The 20302-nt window shown below is 39.1% G+C and overlaps 1 protein-coding gene across 2 annotated transcripts in view; it reads right to left on the reverse strand.

Moving 5' to 3' along the window:
* The window catches only part of DPP6 (dipeptidyl peptidase like 6), a 1508982-nt gene that overhangs the window by 570571 nt on the left and 918109 nt on the right, over positions 1–20302 (reverse strand). For both annotated transcript variants that reach the window (XM_082258743.1, XM_082258744.1), the window contains exon 3: positions 17641–17739. In XM_082258743.1, coding sequence (XP_082114869.1) covers positions 17641–17739 — 99 coding nt within the window. The remainder of the gene's footprint in view (positions 1–17640; positions 17740–20302) is intronic.

The following is a 20302-nucleotide window of genomic DNA, read 5'->3' on the forward strand; positions in this document are numbered from 1 at the left end:
TTGCATAAAGAAAGAATAAAGCTGAACTCCAGGAAAACAGCTAAATACACAGATAAACTGCATATATGAAAGCTGTTTTACCTGCCAGAGGATTTTTATTTCTGTCTTTCCAGTCCTGAGATTCACACAGCTCAGTCACCCAACATAAGCTATGTTTACATAGAAAAATTGAACAACTATGGACATTTTAGGCACCGCTATACGACAAATTCTTTAAAAAAAAAGTTTAACAAATTTTATTTCATATATTCTACAACATAGAAGTGCATCTAAAATCTCACAATAATACAATCTACTATCTAAGATAAGCTACTAACACCAATTATAAACCAAAACTTATCCCAACACCCATCTGGATGTTGGCAGTCTTGATATCTCTGGTGCTTATACCATACTATTTAGGATAGGCTTTGATTTCTAGTTGGTGTTATTGGTTGGTATATGGTTTCTTATGTTGAAGAATATATCAAATAAGATTTTTTAACTGTTTAAAAGAATATTCTGTACACTGGTGCCTAAAAAGTCCATGGTTGTTCACTTTTTCTATGTATAGTCACCCACCATAACCAGGGCTTGTAGGGCAGGATATTTGAATTTTCTCTATTGCAGTTATGAGAAACTAGGTCCTGCCCTCAACCTGTGACTGGGCAGTAAAGGTAGAGGCAGAAAAATGATGAGCTTTTCTCACTGTCACTCTGCTCTTTCCTTTCCAGCACAACCTTCTGGTACCGTGCACTCATTTTATAGAGAATAAAATATACATTTTTTGAATTTAGTACACTATTCAAAGCATTTTTTCCCCTTACATGTCATGATCCTATTATCACACTGAAAGCAGAGTTATCGAGAGATGTTTGTTGACGAGAAGCAAAACTGGCCTGGATGCTGTTCTAAAGCACTTTTGTCTATCTGGTGAGTTACACTGGATTGGGGTGATTATTGGTAAACATCGAAGGCGCCATTGGTGATACAGTATATGTTTAAAGTGGAAAGAAGACACAGGAGTGGACTTTGTGTTGATATATTTACTTAAAAGCTCCTTAGAACTGAATGTGCTGGACTCTTATGCTTTGCTTAAAAATATATATTTTTGTTTCAATTTGAGCACACTTTGACTTTATTTTATATAGGTATATATATTTTTGTTGTTTATTGGCTTATAGGTTTTCAAAGCAATACTAGTGATTTGAGCACTATATTTTTTGATTACTTCATGATCTTTATTTAAAGTGGTGTAAAGTAGCAGCAGTGATTTTTTGGGAGATCTTTTCACATTTTTTACTATCTGAAGCACGGAAAAGGGGTTATACAGTATCTCACAAAAGTGAGTACACCCCTCACATTTTTGTAATTATCGTATACAATCTTTTCATGTGACAACACTGAAGAAATGACACTTTGCTACAAGCACGGTGGCGGGGTGTCATGGTCTGGGGCTGCATGAGTGCTGCCGCCACTGAGGAGCTACAGTTCATTGAGGAAACCATGAATGGCAACATTTACTGTGACATACTGATACTGAAGCAGAGAATGATCCCCTCCCCTTGGATATTGGGTCGCAGGGCAGTATTCTAACATGATAACGACCACAAACACACCTCTAGGACGACCACTGCCTTGCTAAAGAAGCTGAGGTTAAAGGTGATGGACTGGCCAAACATTTCTCCAGACCTAAACCCTATTCAGCATCTGTGGGGCATCCTCAAATGGAAGGTGGAGGAGCGCAAGGTCTTTAACCTCCACCAGCTCTGTGATGTCATCATGGAGGAGTGGAAGAGGACTCCGGTGTCAACCTATGAAGCTCTGGTGAACCCCATGCCCAAGAGGGTTAAGGCAGTGCTGACAAATAATGGCCACACAAAATATTGACACTTTGGGCCCAATTTGGACATTTTCACTTAGGGGTGTACTCACTTTTGTTGCCAGCGGTATAGACATTAATGGCTGTGTGTTGAGTTATTTTGAGGGGACAGCAAATTTACACTGTTATACAAGCTGTACTCCCACTACTTTACATTGTAGCAAAGTGTAATTTCTTCAGTGTTGTCACATGAAAAGATATAATAAAATATTTACAAAAATGTGAGTGGTGTACTCACTTTTGTGAGATACTGTATATATTGTGGTTCCTTGCACTGCTTCTCCTTTTCTAAGCTCTGCTGTATAGTGGTTTTCAAGAGGCTGATGCTAAGTTGAATTCAAGTACTTGCACTAATTGCATTTAAAACTTACATTTTGTGAAGTTTTAATGAGTGCAGAGCTGCATTAATTTGTATCTTTTATATCTTCCTAGAGTTCTGCTTTAAACCCTTTACGGCTTCCCATCACACTGGGTGGATGATGTTAATGTGGTGAGAGTGCACTCGCTGTGCACTTCCAGCACAAAGATCAAGCTGTCAAAGACATCTCTTAGTTTGGACTAAAGATCAGCAGCCGGTGGGACAAATTCTGATCATGTGACCACAGTGACAGTGGTCACATGACTGCTGATCCTTTCTGCCCCTCAGGCATTCAGAACTTTTTTTAAGGAACAAGGGCTAAATAACTGGCAATGTGTGTGCACAATGTATCTCCGCTTTTGTTAAACAAAAAATCAAATTTATAGATATTGCAAACTTTTTTTTAAAACTTCATTGCTGACTTCTTACTGCTCAAAACTGACCCAAGGATTGTACTCCCTTCATACAGTCCCTGCCTATGTTACACAAAAGTAATCAGGCAGTTACATGAGTAAGAGATTATATTTTGGGGGTAGTGTGGCATACAAAGGGTGTGCAGCACAATCCTATTTTTTGCCATGGATACAGGGAAGAAATTTTGTGCCAATTTCAGAAAATCATAATTGGCTTCAAAAAGACAATAGTATTGTTTTTAATAACAGTAAATTAGAAAATGGCACATAGCAATTACAATTGTTATTGTGTTCTTTTAAAGAAAAGTTACCCATTACAGCTGTATATAAATGCGTGTTTATTAATACCGTTTAAATATTCCAAGTTCACTGTGTAATTTTTAGGTTTGGAAAAAAAAAATGTTCTAAATTGCAACTGGTGTTTATTTCCCCTTTATATTGCTTCCCTTACATTCACTATTATTATCCCTGATCCTAACAATTAACTGTCCATTCAAGTTTTGGAGGGACTGACCCTCTTTTACACCCAAACCACTGGTAGCTTTGCTTACTGCTCCTTAAATGTCCCTCTTTTAGCTGTGCTCTACATAGAAATAAATGTATCATTTGACCTCCAAAGTCCTTTAAAGATCACTAAAAATGTCAAACTCTGCTTCCTAGACTGCAATGGTTAAATGTCATAAAGGAAAAGTAGAGGTGAAAAAGCCCCAGTAGGTTTAAGTGTTCATTCTTGCATTTTAATTTGTCATTGTCTAAAGGGAAAAGGGGTGTGGTAGGGTCGTGTCCTTTTCCTAGGTATTCTGTGCTAAAAAGTGCCCTTCTTTCCTTTTTCAGAAGGTTAGGACGTATGTCATGATCACAGAAAATAAAATAATGGAACATAAATTATATTACAATGAAACCACACTGTAGAGAATGCAACTAAAGTTAAACTAAAGTCAAAACATATTTTTTATAATTTAGGATACAGTAGGGTTACAGTAAGGTTTTTCCAGATTTTCTGGAGATAAACAGGAAATGTCCCTAATGTGGGCAGAAATCACCTCTTAAACATCATGGGAGAAGGTATTCCCATTGTGAGATTTCCCTCTAACTTCCTCAGTGGTGATAATCAACACATTATGGATTTCCTATCACTTTCTGTTCTGGTAGAAATAGTGCCCAGGATAAACAGAGAGGTGGTGAATCTACCTATCAAGAATACAGATAGCAGTAAAAAAGCCTGAAAGAGGCTACAATCCACCTCACCTCAATCAAAAGAAAACAAACCCAGTTTAGCCTTTAACCACTTTGCATCCAGTGTCCTTCTCACTACTGTAAAAGTGATTGGGTGGCTTTTGAGCCACCTGGATCACTTTTACTGAAGAGAAAAAAATTACACCAAGCCCATACGCAGGTGTCAGTAGTCCTTTCAGTGAGGATCCTCCCTGGGTGTAATGGAGGGTGGAGTCAGTGCCGCTTTATAATCTTGTGTGAGCAGAGCCCTGGGCAGAAAGAGCATAGGAACAGGTTACCCTGACATACGCTATGAACTGTATGTTTGTAATATGAAGAGCATAAGGCCTTCCAGACCAAGTCCAGAGGGAGAGAGACTCAGGATGGGAACTCATTTTAATGGAATTCACAGTTGAAAAAGAGGGAAGACAGCAGAACTTTCTGAGTTTGAGTTCTGTCTCATTTAAATGTTTTGCACTGGAAATTTGCAATGTGGAGGTGAAGAAAGTGCAATGCAGAGTGAAACGCATTTATTTACAGTAAAAATGTAATAGAGCTACTGGTGTGAACATTCCTTTATATGTGGAGGTGGGCTTCAGGCCTGGAGAGTGTGAGTACAACATGGTGTAGTGTCTCCCTTTACACGTCTGTACGTACCATATCTAAGGAAGAAGCGGGGTCGTTCCCTTGGTTGGAGTTGGTGGAGAATCAGGGATACCTAAAAGCTCATTGCCGCAGCTGCAATCATGGGCTTGTTCTAACCAGTGATTGAATAAACTATACTCTGGGCACTAAAACGCTCATTCAAAGGGTAACTTCACTTTCATTGCAAAAAATACTCCAAATAAAAAAAAAAAAAAATATAGCATATACAATTGCGACACAAGAAATATTGTAATATAGCGTTATTAAAAAATTACTTTTCTTTTTCAATCTGCAGCACTGTCATTTTCTTTAAAATTCAAAGCAATATGGCAACCTGGAGGTGTTCAGTACACAGATTGTGTGCGAAACGTCCCACAGAAATTTAATTTCTTGCTTGTATGATTGGCTTACTGATTTTCCCAGAAGTCTGCACTAAGATACAAGTAAGATTTTGGGCATCCTCTGTAACAAATATCTTATTTTTGTTGAGATACTCCCCAAGGATTAATCACGTCTTCAGACCCTGCCACTTCTTCTGATTAGAACCCTTTAGGTGCAGCAGCTGATTGATAATTATACAGTCACTCCCATTCACACTCACTTTGTCACTCACATGGACACAGACAATAAAATACAATGCTGTGGAAAAGTATTTGCCCCCTTCCTGTTTTTTTTTTTTTTGTATATTTATCACACCTAAATATTCAGATCAAACAAATATTAATTTTACACAAAGATAACCCAAGTAAATACAAAATACAGTTTTTAAATGATGATTTAATTTATTAAAGGCAAAAAGCTGTCCAAACCTGCCAGGCCCTATGTGAAGAAGTAATTGACCCCCCCCCCACCCCCGATAAGTAATGAATGAACTGTGATTAACCACATTTTTTGAAAAGCTGAGTTTGATTCCATTTGCCACACCCAGGCCTGAATACTGCCAGACATGTTGATTTAAGAAGTGACTTAAATAGAAGCTGTCTGACAAAGTGAATCACGCTAAAAGATCTCAAAAACCAACACATCATGCCGTGATCTAAAGAAATTCAAGAACTGATGAGAAGTAATTCATATGTATCAGTGTGGAATGGGTTACAAAGCTATTTCTAAGACTTTGGGACTCAAGTGAACAATGGTGAAAGTCATTATCCACAAATAGAGAAAATGTGGAACAGTGGTGAACCTTCCCAGGAGTTGCTGGCTTACCAAAATCACTCCAAGAGCACGTCGACAATTCATCCGGGGGGTCATAAAAGAACACCAAACAACATCTCAAGAACTGTAGGCCTCACTTGCCTCAGTTAATGTCATGATTCAACTATAAAAAAGGGACTGGGCAAAAATGGCATCCATGGGAGAGTTCCAAGGTAAAAAGCCACTGCTGACCAAAAATAACACAAAGGCTAATCTCACATTTTCCCAAAAACATCTTGATTATCCCTAAGACTTTTGGGCAAATATTCTTTCGACTGATGAGACAGAAGTTGAACTTTTTGGAAGGTGTGTGTCCCGGTATATCTGGTGTAAAATTAACACAGCATTTCATAATGAGAACATTATGCTAACAGTCAAACATGGCGGTGGTAGTGGGATGGTCTGGGGCTGCTTTGCAGCTTCAGGACCTGGACGACTTTCCATAATTGATGGAACTATGTGCTCTACCAGAAAATCCTGAAGGAGAATGTCCGGCCATTAGTTTGTGACCTTAAGCTCAATCACACCTGGGTTATGTAGCAGGACAACGATCCCAAACACACCAGCAAGTCCACCTCTGAATGGCTCACAAAAAAACAAAATTGAGGCTTTGGAGAGGCCTAGTCAAAGTCCAGACTTAAATCTGATTGAGATGCCATGGCATGACCCTAAACAGGCTGTTCATGCTCAAAAACCCTCCAATGTGGCTGAATAAAAACAATTATGCAAAGAGGAGTGGGCCAAAATTCCGCCAAGGGTGGCACAACCAGTTATTAGGTTTAGGGGCAATTACTTTTTCACATAGGGCCAGGTTTGGACAGTTTTTTCCCTTAGTAAATGAAATCAACATTTAAAAACTGCACTTTGTATTTTCTTGGGTTATTTTTGTGTATTATTAAAATTTGCTTAATAATCTGAATCATTTAAATGTGACAAACATGCAAAAAAATAAAAATAAATCAGGAAGGGGCAAATACTTTTTCACAGCACTGTAGCTATTTCTTCAGAATAACAAAAGGTAGGAATCTGCAGCAACGTTTGTTAAAATCCCTGCGGTGTACATTGATTACCCAAAGGGGAATGTTGTTTTCTCAACAAAAGTGGAATTACACTTTAAATATAAAGGGAGAAGAGTTGTGGGAGAGACCCAGCGGGCCCACCTAATACAGGTGCCTGCGGAAAACTACAATGTGGGGGGCAGATAAAAGACCAGTCACCATGCACTGGGAGAGAGAGGCAAAGTTTCAAGCTTGATTACTGCACACATCTTGATGAAATACACAAAGCACGCCAAGATTCAAGTGATAATACATATGGCTCTTGTATTTGGATATGATTTTGCTTATCCCAGAGTTCACCTTTACCATTTGTGACATGGCTTCATACTTAGTAATAATAAATAAAATTTGAGTTTACTATCCATATGCTCTCACGTATAATGAATACGGCTTCTTGTACGCTACAGCTCCAGAACTTGAGTTTAGGAGGTTTTAGCGTTTTTTTTGCCAAAGCTCCTGAACTCAACTCCATAAAAGCCTATTTGTCCACGTACGCATAGGCTTTTAGGATTGTTTAGAAGCTGCTGCAGTTAGGGGAGGTTCAAACTCCCTCAACCTCCCTCTCCTGAACATGGAAGAATCATGTTCAGGATAGGAACCTTTTGACCAGCAGCTGCATAGGCGGAAAAAACGTGGTAAAATTACGACTCGATTTTGCAGTGATTTTGCGTTTTCCCACAGCCAGCAGTTATAATTGGCTATGTGTACATGAAGCCTAAACATGCTTCCTTTTACATTTCTTTTCCACAAAGCTTAGGCTCCATTCACACCTAGGTGACTTGAATCGCAAGCGGAATCTCTGTGTTTCTGCCTGCGATTCCAAATCGTGGCACAACGTGGGATGTGTTTGCGATGCCATTACTTTTTATTGGCACCCCAACCGCAGTGCGATTTTGTCGCGAATGTCATGCGATAAATTGCACGGTATTAGCGGCAGAATCGCAACGCCTCAAGCTAGTCCCTCAAAAAGAATCCGGAGCTTCTTTTAGGTGACAGCGGCGGGCGTTGCAATTTGCTGCGATTGCAGTGTGACAATTGCGACAAAACAACAGAAAGATTGCACCATGATTGGGGTGCAATAAAGAAGTAATGGCATTGCAAACGAGTCCCGCGTTTTGCTGAAATTTTGAATCACTGGCAGAATCGCACGATTATGCCCGCGATTCAGATTACCTAGGTGTGAATGGAACCTTTGGAATAAGCAAGAATAGACATGTAAAGGAGTTAAGCACAAGGCAAAACATTAAACCTCATATATAAAGGAAAAAAAAAATAAATCTAAACTGTACTTGAAATGCACAGTGTTTTCAGTGTCACAGTTCCATGGAGTGTTGTATGACACTTGATCTATGGCTGTTCCATTGCGCATTTTGCCTGGCCTAGTGAAGCTATACTACTGAGCGCACATGTGATGTCAGATGACATTTCATAGATGTGCTGGGAAGTCGCGCCTCTTATCACTTATCTCTGTACCTTTCCCCAAGGAGCTGAGCGGGCAAAAAAGCAGCTCAATCTCTATAAATAACTGGAGAAGGTGTGAAATCTGTTCCCTACTAACAGGAGGCAGAAATGGCAGTTCTAACTATAAGCAGATTGCTGAAAGTTAAAGTATATGAAGTATATGTGAACCCTCACCTTGTAAAAAAAGAAACATTTAGTTTAATATAGACATGAAAGGCAAAACAGTTCTGTATACATATTAAAAAAAAAAAAACTTTATCAATACATTGCTTCCCCTTTTTCATAGCTGATCACATACATTCTGTTCTCAGGTGCATAAGAATCTCATAGAGCTGGGGGAGGAGATACAGCAGTACCCTGGGCTTCCCAGTGGATGGTTGTGTGGGGTTGGGGGGGGGGGGTGCGCAAGTCAGGACAAGTCTGATCATTGGAGGAGAGCAGGCTGAGTTCTCAGCACAACTAGAGAACTGACCATGTTGTGCTCTTATGTCTGATGTGTTCAGTTTTTAATAGGAAAGCAGAGTGACTGGCAGGAACACCAGGCATTTCACACAAAAGAACCTATCTCTTGATATCTGCCTCCCACCTGAGGACCAGCTCTGTAAGCAAGTTAGGCTATTCTGCATTGTACAGTGGTGAGAGATGATCTCATCAGTGTACTGCTGCTCCTTTGATGTCCAATGACAAGCTAGGATGGCTTATACGCCAGGATGTATTGCTCAACTGCAGTATAGTAGGCAGGACTAGCTGGATCACAGGGCTTGTAGAACAGAGTTACAAATATCTTAGCTGGTAAATAGTTAATTTACATTATATGAAGTTCAGCAATTTTCGCTACAATGCTCTCCTTAAATGTCAGTAGGTGGGGTCTTTTCAGGATATTATTGCCTAGTAAAAATCTTAGCTATCACTAAACAAGGAAACACATACTAGATCACTAATCCATTGATTTAGGTCAGGGGTCTCCAAACTTTCCAGTGCAAGGGCCATATAATAAATTATAGAACGATTTGCAGACTGAAAAAATATCAGTTTTATAAATGAATGAATAATCACACTCCAAGAAATAACTTTACATCAGAAACCCCCAATCACATCAGAAGACCCCTCTTATAAATCAGAGGCCCCCTTCACATGAGAAGCCCCCCATGCACATCAGAACCTCCACTTCACATTAGAGTCCTCAGTCCCCTTATCCTACCGTACAATCTTCACCACAATAAAAGTGGACCTGGAGGGCATGGAGGGGGTCCTCTTCTGAATGTTGGAGTGGCCCTGGATACTGCTGCCACCCTGAATGAGAATTATTTCCTTTTATGGTGTCGTAAGACCAGACACCAACACCACATCAATAAATAACACCACATGTCTTGGATGCTTTCATTGGTTACTATGGTGCTGGCAACTTGCCCACCTGCACCATAGAAATGCATGACCCAAATGTAGGACAAGTTGCTTAGAGCCAGGTAAAATCTTGAAGTGGGCCAGATGTGACCTGTGAACTGTAGTTTGGAGACTGCTGGTCTAGGTCAGATTCCCAGATTTGTGTGTTTACAAACAGTAATTATGAACCAATACATTTGTCCGACTATTCAGAACCAAATAATTACAGGCTACTCTGTGGGAATCACAACTGATAAATCAATGGGAGAGCTGTGTGTCAATCTCTCTACCCAGAGAGCCCACTAAGCCCTAAAATATAACTTTTATTCATACACAGCTAAAATAACATATGTTGGCAATATTTAAAAATCACAGACCTGCTGCTGGATGCAGGGGATAGAAAAATGTAGTATTGAAATTACTTATGTCTAAAAACTGGTCAAACTAATGAGTGCCTTCCACACCAATTTATTTTTCAAATGTACCCTACATCCCCATATAATATAAAGCACATAAAAAAACCCATCAGATCAAAACACAACACGTTTCACCCATCAAAGGGCTTCATCAGGAAGTGTAATTTTAAATAAAACGTGCTCAAACACAAAACAGCAGGTGCAATGAAGGTAGCCACCATCTTTAACTCTTATGTATATCTTTTAATCACCACTGGGGGCAAGCAGGAACAGGAATCCAGTTCAGACAGGAGCTGCATCATACTAACAGCATCCCCCCTATGGTCAATTGGCAAACTACTATCAATTGTATCAATTGTACCATACATGTTTAGATTCATACCTCCAATTTTCTTTGCACTTTATTACTGACTTTTAACCATTTCAAGCATAATCAGTTTATTCATGTATAAATGGAAGGAATGTGAAACCTTTAATAAGGCCTGAAGGGGGGCCCTAGATCCCAATCTAAAAATCTATCTTCAGCTCTCTTTTGGACCATCAAAAGAATATGCACTTACAGTATCTCACAAAAGTGAGTACACCCCTCACATTTTTTTTCAAGCGCTGGAAAACAATGGTGGCCACATAAAATATTGACACTTTGGACCCTATTTGGACATCTTCACTTAGGGGTGTACTCTTTTTTGTTGCCAGTGGTTTAGACATTAATGACTGTGTATTGAGTTATTTTGAGGGGACAGCAAATGTACACTATTATACAAGCTGTACACTCACTACTTTACATTGTAGCAAAATGTCATTTCTTCAGTGTTGTCACATGAAAATATATAATAAAATATTTACAAAAATGTGAGGGGTGTACTCACTTTTATGAGATACTGTATCTTTCTTTAGCCCTACCCCCACATGAGCTGCTGTAGTTTAATAGTTTATTTCCAAAAACAGTGCAGAGGTAGCCAGGCACACAGCAGCAGTCTATAATTTTTTTTAGGGGAACATGATACTCCAAAATGCTTAAACACAATTCTGCAGAGGACACTTCTCTCTCTAAGTAGCAGTCTTTCACTCACAGCTAGGAACCATGAGACAAAGGTCAGCACAGACAATGAAGGACTGAAAAAGTCCATATCTTTATAGCTGGGGACCATAAGGTTAATTTGAAGCACAAGTAGACAAACTGGAAGATTCCACACATCCACAGCTGAGGACCATGAATAGACTGTGGCACAGGGATTAGACTCTACTCGCAGATCCCCATGCAGGACAAGTTGATAGGTCCCATCCATAGGAGATTAGTCCAGCAGCCAGTCCAAGAGTGCTCCAGCTGCAAACAGCTCACTGAAGCTCGCAGATCAGTTTCCTCTCCGGAAAAGACAGAGCTCCAGCAAATATACCACCTCCCTGACCACCTACTGGGCACACCTCCCCAGGGATTTGCCAGAGCATGGAAAGCATCCAGCCTAGGCATTAGAATTTCCCAACCTAAGCTCTGGAAGGTTCTTCACAGGGGCAGAGGAAACAACCAAACCCCAGGCTGTGAAGTTATGAACAGACTTGGTCAATCAATCTTAGCTCCCCTGATTACAGTGCAAGCCAACAACTAACTTTGCCTAGCATTCTATTCTAGGAGGGTGCTACTTTGCCATTTTAAGCAGAATCTGCAGGTATTTTTAAGAGCATTGTGGAATCCACAAACAGAAGGGGACACAAGTATGGAGCACTACAAGCTGTGGCACCTTGGCTGAGACCATAGAGTCCCACGTTCAGTTGCTGTGTCTTAAGGTTTTTAGATATGACCCCTATTGTGTTGGGTTCTATTGTAAATGGTTTGCTTTTGGGACCTCAGAACAACAGCTCTAGCACTGACACTCTAGCATTAAAAAGCTTAAGGTTGTTTAGCTGATGGAAGAATGCAGTTAGGTACCTTGTTGCACGTACTACTTGACAGTCTGTTCATAAATGTTACTGTTTTGTGTATAGGATTCCTTTGAGTTTAAAATTGACAGGCAGCCTACATAGGGGATCTACTGAGAAATACCTTGTCATACCATGCAATCTCTCCTAAGATTTCAAAAGAATCAGTGAGCGTAGCCCCAGCAGGACTGCATGCCAGCAGAGCCAGCCCGTCAGTGTGGGGCTCTATACAGAAAAACAGCTGTGACACCTTTTCTCACGAAAGTTTGTGTTTTCGATCAACACTGCTTTTTGTTTAACCCTTGTCAAGTGAAATGTAAAATGACATGCCTCTCTGTCCACGTGAACAACAAATATGTCATAAACATTTTTCTTTACCATTAAGAGCAGTGTATGGGGAAAGATCTCCTGGTTTTTATCTTGGCTAGGCATTTCTTGAAGTTCATAGGTGTTTGTTACATCTCAACCCTTACTTACTGGTATTACAGTCTGTCTTACCTGGTTTTATATACTATTTATGCATTAGCTGGTTCACCCTTGATATATACGCATATTTCATATACGCATATTTCCTGCTTCACCAATGGAGATATCTATTCTTTTTCAAGGCAAGGCACCTTGGATCTGGTAAGAAACTAACACCGCACAAGGTAATCTGCTCTCTGTTGTGCTTTCTTCAAGGGCCCTAACCTTGCTAGCTAACAGTTTTTTCTTTTTCATTCACTGACCAGTGGGATATAACAAGGAATGTTACAGTAAGTTATGACTTTTTTCATACTGTTGCTAGGTAAAAGCATTTCAGTTCTGTTAATTATTGATAGTTAGAATACTGCAGATGTTTAACCATATATCTTAGAGTAACATTATTGTCTTATTGATTTTTTGTTTAAGTCCCCTAATAATCCTCTCTTTATTTAGGAAAAATTGTGGCCTAATGCATTAATTTAAATATATGAAGGTGTGTTGGTAAGTGCTGGTTGAGCAAGATATGTCATCTACAGAGGCATGAAGAAATCACAAGACAATTCAGCAGCTTCTCCAAGGGTAGCACTGCAGATGTATAGACCCAAAGTAGGTAAACTGTGATGATGACACATTGCACTTGTCTATCAACAAAAATGTACAAACTGCCCCAGGACAGCAACACTAAGAAACCATAACAATTACACTATCAAACAGGGTGGCAGTTTGAAAACTTTTACTATAGATGAGAATATCTTATAGACAATCAGCAACATGGACACATTACAACACAAGATATTCTTTATACCACTATTCACTTATATGCTGGCTTTAAAAAATAACAATGCAATAATACAGAGGTATTATTAAAGGTTTAGTGCAGTAAAACACTTTTATTTTTAGAACACACACACACATATATATATATATATATATATATATATATATATATACAGTGGGTACGAAAAGTATTCAGACCCCCTTAAATTTTTCATTCTTTGTTATATTGCAGCCATTTGCTAAAATCATTTAGGTTCATTCTTCTTCCTCATGAATGTACACATAGCACCCCATACTGACAGAAAAACACAGAATTGTTGACATTGTTGCAGATTTATTAAAAAAGAAAAACTGAAATATCACATGGTCCTAAGTATTCAGACCCTTTGCTCAGTATTTAGTAGAAGCCCCCTTTTGATCTAATACAGCCAGGAGTCTTTTTGGGAAAGATGCAACAAGTCTTTCACACCTGGATTTGGGGATCCTCTGCCATTCCTCCTTGCAGATCCTCTCCAGTTCTGTCAGGTTGGATGGTAAACATTGGTGGACAGCCATTTTTAGGTCTCTCCAGAGATGCTCAATTGGGTTTAAGTCAGGGCTCTGGCTGGGCCATTCAAGAACAGTCACGGAGTTGTTGTGAAGCCACTCCTTCGTTATTTTAGCTGTGTGCTTAGGGTCATTGTCTTGTTGGAAGGTAAACCTTCGGCCCAGTCTGAGGTCCAGAGCACTCTGGAGAAGGTTTTTGTCCAGGATATCCCTGTACTTGGCCGCATTCATCTTTCCCTCGATTGCAACCAGTCGTCCTGCCCCTGCAGCTGAAAAACACCCCCACAGCATGATGCTGCCACCACCATGCTTCACTGTTGGGACTGTATTGGACAGGTGATGAGCAGTGCCTGGTTTTCTCCACACATACCGCTTAGAATTAAGGCCAAAAAGTTCTATTTTGGTCTCATCAGACCAGAGAATCTTATTTCTCACCATCTTGGAGTCCTTCAGGTGTTTTTTAGCAAACTCCATTCGGGCTTTCATGTGTCTTACACTGAGGAGAGGCTTCCGTCGGGCCACTCTGCCATAAAGCCCCGACTGGTGGAGGGCTGCAGTGATGGTTGACTTTCTACAACTTTCTCCCATCTCCTGACTGCATCTCTGGAGCTCAGCCACAGTGATCTTTGGGTTCTTCTTTACCTCTCTCACCAAGGCTCTTCTCCTCCGATAGCTCAGTTTGGCCAGACGGCCAGCTCTAGGAAGGGTTCTGGTCGTCCCAAACGTCTTCCATTTGAGGATTATGGAGGCCACTGTGCTCTTAGGAACCTTACGTGCAGCAGAAATCTTTTTGTAACCTTGGCCAGATCTGTGCCTTGCCACAATTCTGTCTCTGAGCTCTTCAGGCAGTTCCTTTGACCTCATGATTCTCATTTGCTCTGACATGCATTGTGATCTGGAAGGTCTTATATAGACAGGTGTGTGGCTTTCCTAATCAAGTCCAATCAGTATAATCAAACACAGCTGGACTCAAATGAAGGTGTAGAACCATCTCAAGGATGATCAGAAGAAATTGAAAGCACCTGAGTTAAATATATGAGTGTCACTGCAAAGGGTCTGAATACTTAGGACCATGTGATATTTCAGTTTTTCTTTTTTAATAAATCTGCAACAATGTCAACAATTCTGTGTTTTTCCGTCAATATGGGGAGCTGTGTGTACATTCATGAGGAAGAAGAATGAACTTAAATGATTTTAGCAAATGGCTGCAATATAACAAAGAGTGAAAAATTTAAGGGGGTCTGAATACTTTTCGTACCCACTGTGTATATATATATATATATATATATATATATATATATATATATATATATATATACACACACATTATCTCACAAAAGTGAGTACACTCCTCACATTTTTGTAAATATTTTATTATATATTTTCATGTGACAACACTGAATAAATTGTACTTTGCTACAATGTAAAGTAGTTAATATACAGCTTGTATAACAGTGTACATTTGCTGTCCCCTCAAAATAACTCAATACACAGCCATTAATGTCTAAACCACTGGCAACAAAAGTGAGAAAATGTCCAAATTGGGCCCAAAATGTCAATATTTTGTGTGGTCACTATTATTTTCCAGCATTGCCTTAACCCTCTTGGGCATGGAGTTCACCAGAGCTTCAAAGGTTACCACTGGAGTCCTCTTCCACTCCTCCATGATGGCAGCTGGTGGATGTTAGAGACCTTGCTCTCCTCCACCTTACCGTTTTGAGGATACCCCACAGATGCTCAATAGGGCTAAGGTCTGGAGACATGCTTGGCCAGTCCATCACCTTTACCCTCCGATTCTTATGCAAGGCAGTGGTCATCTTGGAGGTGTGTTTTGGGTCATTATCATGTTGGAATACTGCCCTGCGGCCCAGTCTCCCAGGGGATCATGCTCTGCTTCAGTATGTCACAGTACATGTTGGTATTCATGGTTCCCTCAATGAACTGTAGCTCCCCAGTAATGACAGCACTTATGCAGCCCCAGACCATGACACTCCCCCCACCATGCTTGACTGTAGGCAAGACACACTTATCTTTGTACTCCTCACCTGGTTGCCACCACATACGCTTGACACCATCTGAACCAAATACGTTTATCTTGGTCTCATTAGACCACAGGGCCTGGTTCCAGTAATCCATGTCCTTGGTCTGCTTGTCTTCAGCAAACTGTTTGCGGGCATTTCTTGTGCATCATCTTTAGTAGAGGCTTCCTTCTGGGGCGACAGCCATGCAGACCAATTTGATGCAGTGTGCAGCGTTTAGTCTGAGTACTGACAGGCTGACCCCCCATCCCTTCAACCTCTGCAGCAATGCTGGCAGCACTCATAGATCTATTTCCCAAAGACAACCTCTGGATATGACGCTGAGGACATTCACTTCTTTTCTTCTTTGGTCGACCATGGCGAGGCCTGTTCTGAGTGGAACCTGTCCTGTTAAATTGCTGTATGGTCTTGGCCACCGTGCTCCAGCTCAGCTTCAGGATCTTGGCAATCTTCTTATAGCCTAGTCCATCTTTTTTGTAGAGCAAAAATTATTTTTTTTTAAGATCCTCAGAGAGTTCTTTGCCATTAGGTGACATGTTGAACTTTTAGTGACCAGTATGAGAGAGTGAGAGCGATAACACCAAATTTAACACACCTGCTCCCCATTCACATCTGAGACCTTGTAACACTAACAAGTCACATGACAACGGGGAGGGAAAACGGCTAATTGGGCCCTAATTAGACATGTTCACTTAGGGGTGTACTCACTTTTGTTGCCAGCGGTTTTGACAATAATGGCTGTGTGTTGAGTTATTTTGAGGGGATAGAAAATTTACACTGTTATACAAGCTGTACACTCACTAGTTTACATTGTAGCAAAGTGTAATTTCTTCAGTGTTGTCACATGAAAAGATATAATAAAATATTTTAAAAAATGTGAAGGATGTACTCACCTTTGTGAGATACTGTATATATATATATATATATATATATATATATATATATATATATATATATATATATTGTAGAGGTATATACATCCAAACAAAAAGGGGGACAACTGAGGAAGAAAGAGGGACATAGGAATTTAACTAAAAGTGGGACAGTCTCCTTAAATGAACAACACGTAGGAGATCTGGCCACCATGTGTGTTGATGACACAGAGGTTCAATACTAAACACCTAATCTTGTTAGTATGGTACCAAGGCTAGTCAGTCAACAAAGATAAGAGGGGATGGCACAGGGTGTTTAGCCTAGGGGACAGAAAAAATAAAGTTGACTCAGTACCATTCATGACCACAGTAATACAGAATTGGGTAAAAAAAGTAGTGTCTCGCATGTCAAGCTATTACTAAATGTGTATTATTCACATTTGTAATATTTCTTACTTACTCGTTTTACTTACTCGTTTAAAAAGAAACATGAAAAAAATCATTTTTCTTTAAATAGCATGTGTTCTAGACATATTAATAAAGAAATAAATATAAAAACAACATAACAATTATTGTAAAATAAATTTAACAGGAAGCACACCAACACAAATCTCCCCTGAAAAAGTAAAACTTGAAGAGAAAACCAATAGAATGAGCATTTTTGGAACAAAAGGTCTTGTTGATGAATAACAACATTAGATTTGACTGTATTTTGTAAAGGAAAGAAAATACATTTAACAACTCAAGCAGAATAATTGCCAAATGATCTTTAATTTATACCACTCAGTGCCTGGAGTACACTGCTTCTGAAAGATAAACAAGTGAACATCAAAAGAGAAAAAAGAAAAAGCGCAGAGGATGTGTGTCAAATATCAAGCACTGAATCTTCCCGAAAAGTACATCAATCTTAATACATGGGGTTATTAGCCAAGGATATAATAAAGCTGCTTTCATTATCTACTTGGAGAAACTAATAGAAAGATTGATGGACAAAGTTGTACAGCGTGGCGCCAGTCTCACCATTTATCCATTTAGCCTCAGTATCATGGATTGCAAACTCTCCACTGACCAAATCTTGCAGCGATACCTTCTTCTTGAGTGACAGGCTATTATCTTCCACTGGAAAGAGAAGCCAAAAACATATAGGTTATTTTTCACCCTCAACTTCACTGGCTGAATTACAATTAGTTATTGTGCAAAAAATTGTAGGCCAAGTTTTATGCGTCATTTCATTTGTAACTTTTGATGGAACATTGAGAAAAATATTTAAAATTGATTTGTCAAGCCAAGCTGCCTTTGCTCCTTTCCCACTTCATTTTCCTGTCTCTATAGTTTGTTTCCAGAAAGAAGCAGTAGATGTAAATTAAGAATTAAAGATAAGAGAGGAAGTTATCCAATTACAAATTATGCTTTGCTCAAATTTTCTTCAGTTGTAGCAACCGGGCAGAAAGCTGTCCTAGCTTAGGTGCAAACCAGCACTTGGATTTGTGTGTCCTTTCAGATCAGAGTTTAAAAGCAGCAAAGAGACAGTAAATCCCAAGGTAATGGTTGTGAACCTTTGTTGCTTTTTCAATGTTCTTTTTATCAAAATAACATCAATGACCTGTGGTCTTTAACAAAGCCTCTTCTAAAATGATGTGTAAATAATTTATATAGGAGATAAAATAATAAAAGCCCTATAGCATAAATATTTCTGTCATTTCGACCAATGTTGTCTGTCCCTTTTGAAACTTGCCCCACTTACCTATAATGGTGCCAGTAGTGTACTATGAACAGTAAATTATAGGAAATTTCAATAAGGGAATGCTTAGACAGCATTTAAAACTATTTAAAACAGAGACTTTTCTACACTCTATCCGAAGCTAAAAATGGAAACCTATCACTAACTCTTAACTGTCACTTAACCTTAAACTTTATTAAATGAATTGGGTACAATATACATACATGCAGTATATGCACATTTCATACATGTAATATATGCACATTTCCCCATGTCTTGTCTTTTTAGATTTCAATATTTATATTGATTTTTTAAGAAAAGATCACAATGGTACAAAGGTACAATCAGGCCATGGCCATGGCCATGAAACAAAGAAATAAAAACAAAACTTTCAAAACAGTTGACATGGAAGTGAAAATAGTTGACCAGTAGCACAAACTTCAGCAAAAGCATAGCCTCCCATGTCCACTAAATCAACATTGGCTGGCCCGGGCCCCCCTCCGACACCCCAATGGGAACTTACTGCGTCCTGTGGGGGAGAGCAGTCCACCGAGTCTTTTTAAAAATTATATATATATATATATATATATATATATATATATATATACTGTTTATAATATATATATATATATATATATATATGTTTGTGTTTTCCATAGTGACGAGTACCTGCTGCTGCTCCTATACTATATAATGAGTAATGTTATCTTCATATCATTACCTTATCAGCAATGCGTTGGACAGGAAATTAAACCACTGTTTCTTATTTGTTACAGAGAAAGTTTCATCATCATTTTGGCTCTACAGCATGAAAGTGACATGTAAATCTCAAAAGCGATTGCATTAAATGATAAATATTTGAATAGATAAAAAAGTTTAGGACACCTTTGGGATGAATTAGAACATTTCTCCAACATCAGTGCCTGACCTCACAAATGCATTTCTGGAAGAATGGTCAAACATTCCCATATACACACTCCTAAACCTTGTGGACAGCCTTCTCAGGAGATTTGAAGCTGTTATAGCTGCAAAGGGTGGGCCAACTCAATATTGAACCTAACAGACTAAGACTGGGATGCCATTAAAGTTCATGTGCCTGTAAAGGCAGGCGTCCTAATACTTTTGGTAATATGGTGTATATTCAAACTGTGTTTATAGATGCTTGGCTAGAGTTTAAACTTTAATTTAATAGCTAAATCAGAAAAACCTGGGAGTTTAGTAGATGATGATGAGTTAAATGACAGAGCACTTGCTGTACAACAAATACTGTGATATAGATATAGATCTGTGATTTATAGGTGAAGTGCGTAACCTTCAGAACACAAGAACTGAAGGCAAGTGCTGTGTACATTTCCAAAAGAGGTCAGATGGACTTTTGCCCTACTGCTTAGTCCCGAAAAGATCATTAATGAAGTGGTAAAAATAGACTTTAATCTGGACCTATGAAACTTCTATTAATGTTCATATTAATGTAACCCGGGGAACCAAGCTTATTTGTGCTTGGCAGGAAATTACATTGTCTAACCTCCCACAGCTGCATGACCTTTTTAAAATAAATTTGTTTTAAAAATCTACAAAACAAGATGTTGACAAAATAAAACCTTTTGCTTAGAGCCCCATTGCAAACATCATTTAGCTAAAATACTTAATTAGGCTTACATTTGCAGTTTTATCCCTGTAGCTGCCGGTTTAACAGTTTGCAAAATGCTAATTAACCTCTCTTATTTTATTGAAGAAAGCTTAGGGAGTTTGACAATATATGCCCCTGGCTACTACATCATTCTGAATGACGGCTGGCACCTGCACTCATTTCATTCTGCTATCCCAAGGAAGAAATACAGCGCAACCAATAAAGAGAACCTCTCAACATTGCTAAGAATCTGAATATTTATTCCAAGATTATTACAATGATGCAAGCTTACCTCTGAAACATTTATATTTGCCCCTTATTTTGCTTTAACG

This window comes from Pelophylax lessonae (genome assembly GCF_965119305.1).
Source record: "Pelophylax lessonae genome assembly, chromosome: 5".
Taxonomy (NCBI): domain Eukaryota; kingdom Metazoa; phylum Chordata; class Amphibia; order Anura; family Ranidae; genus Pelophylax; species Pelophylax lessonae.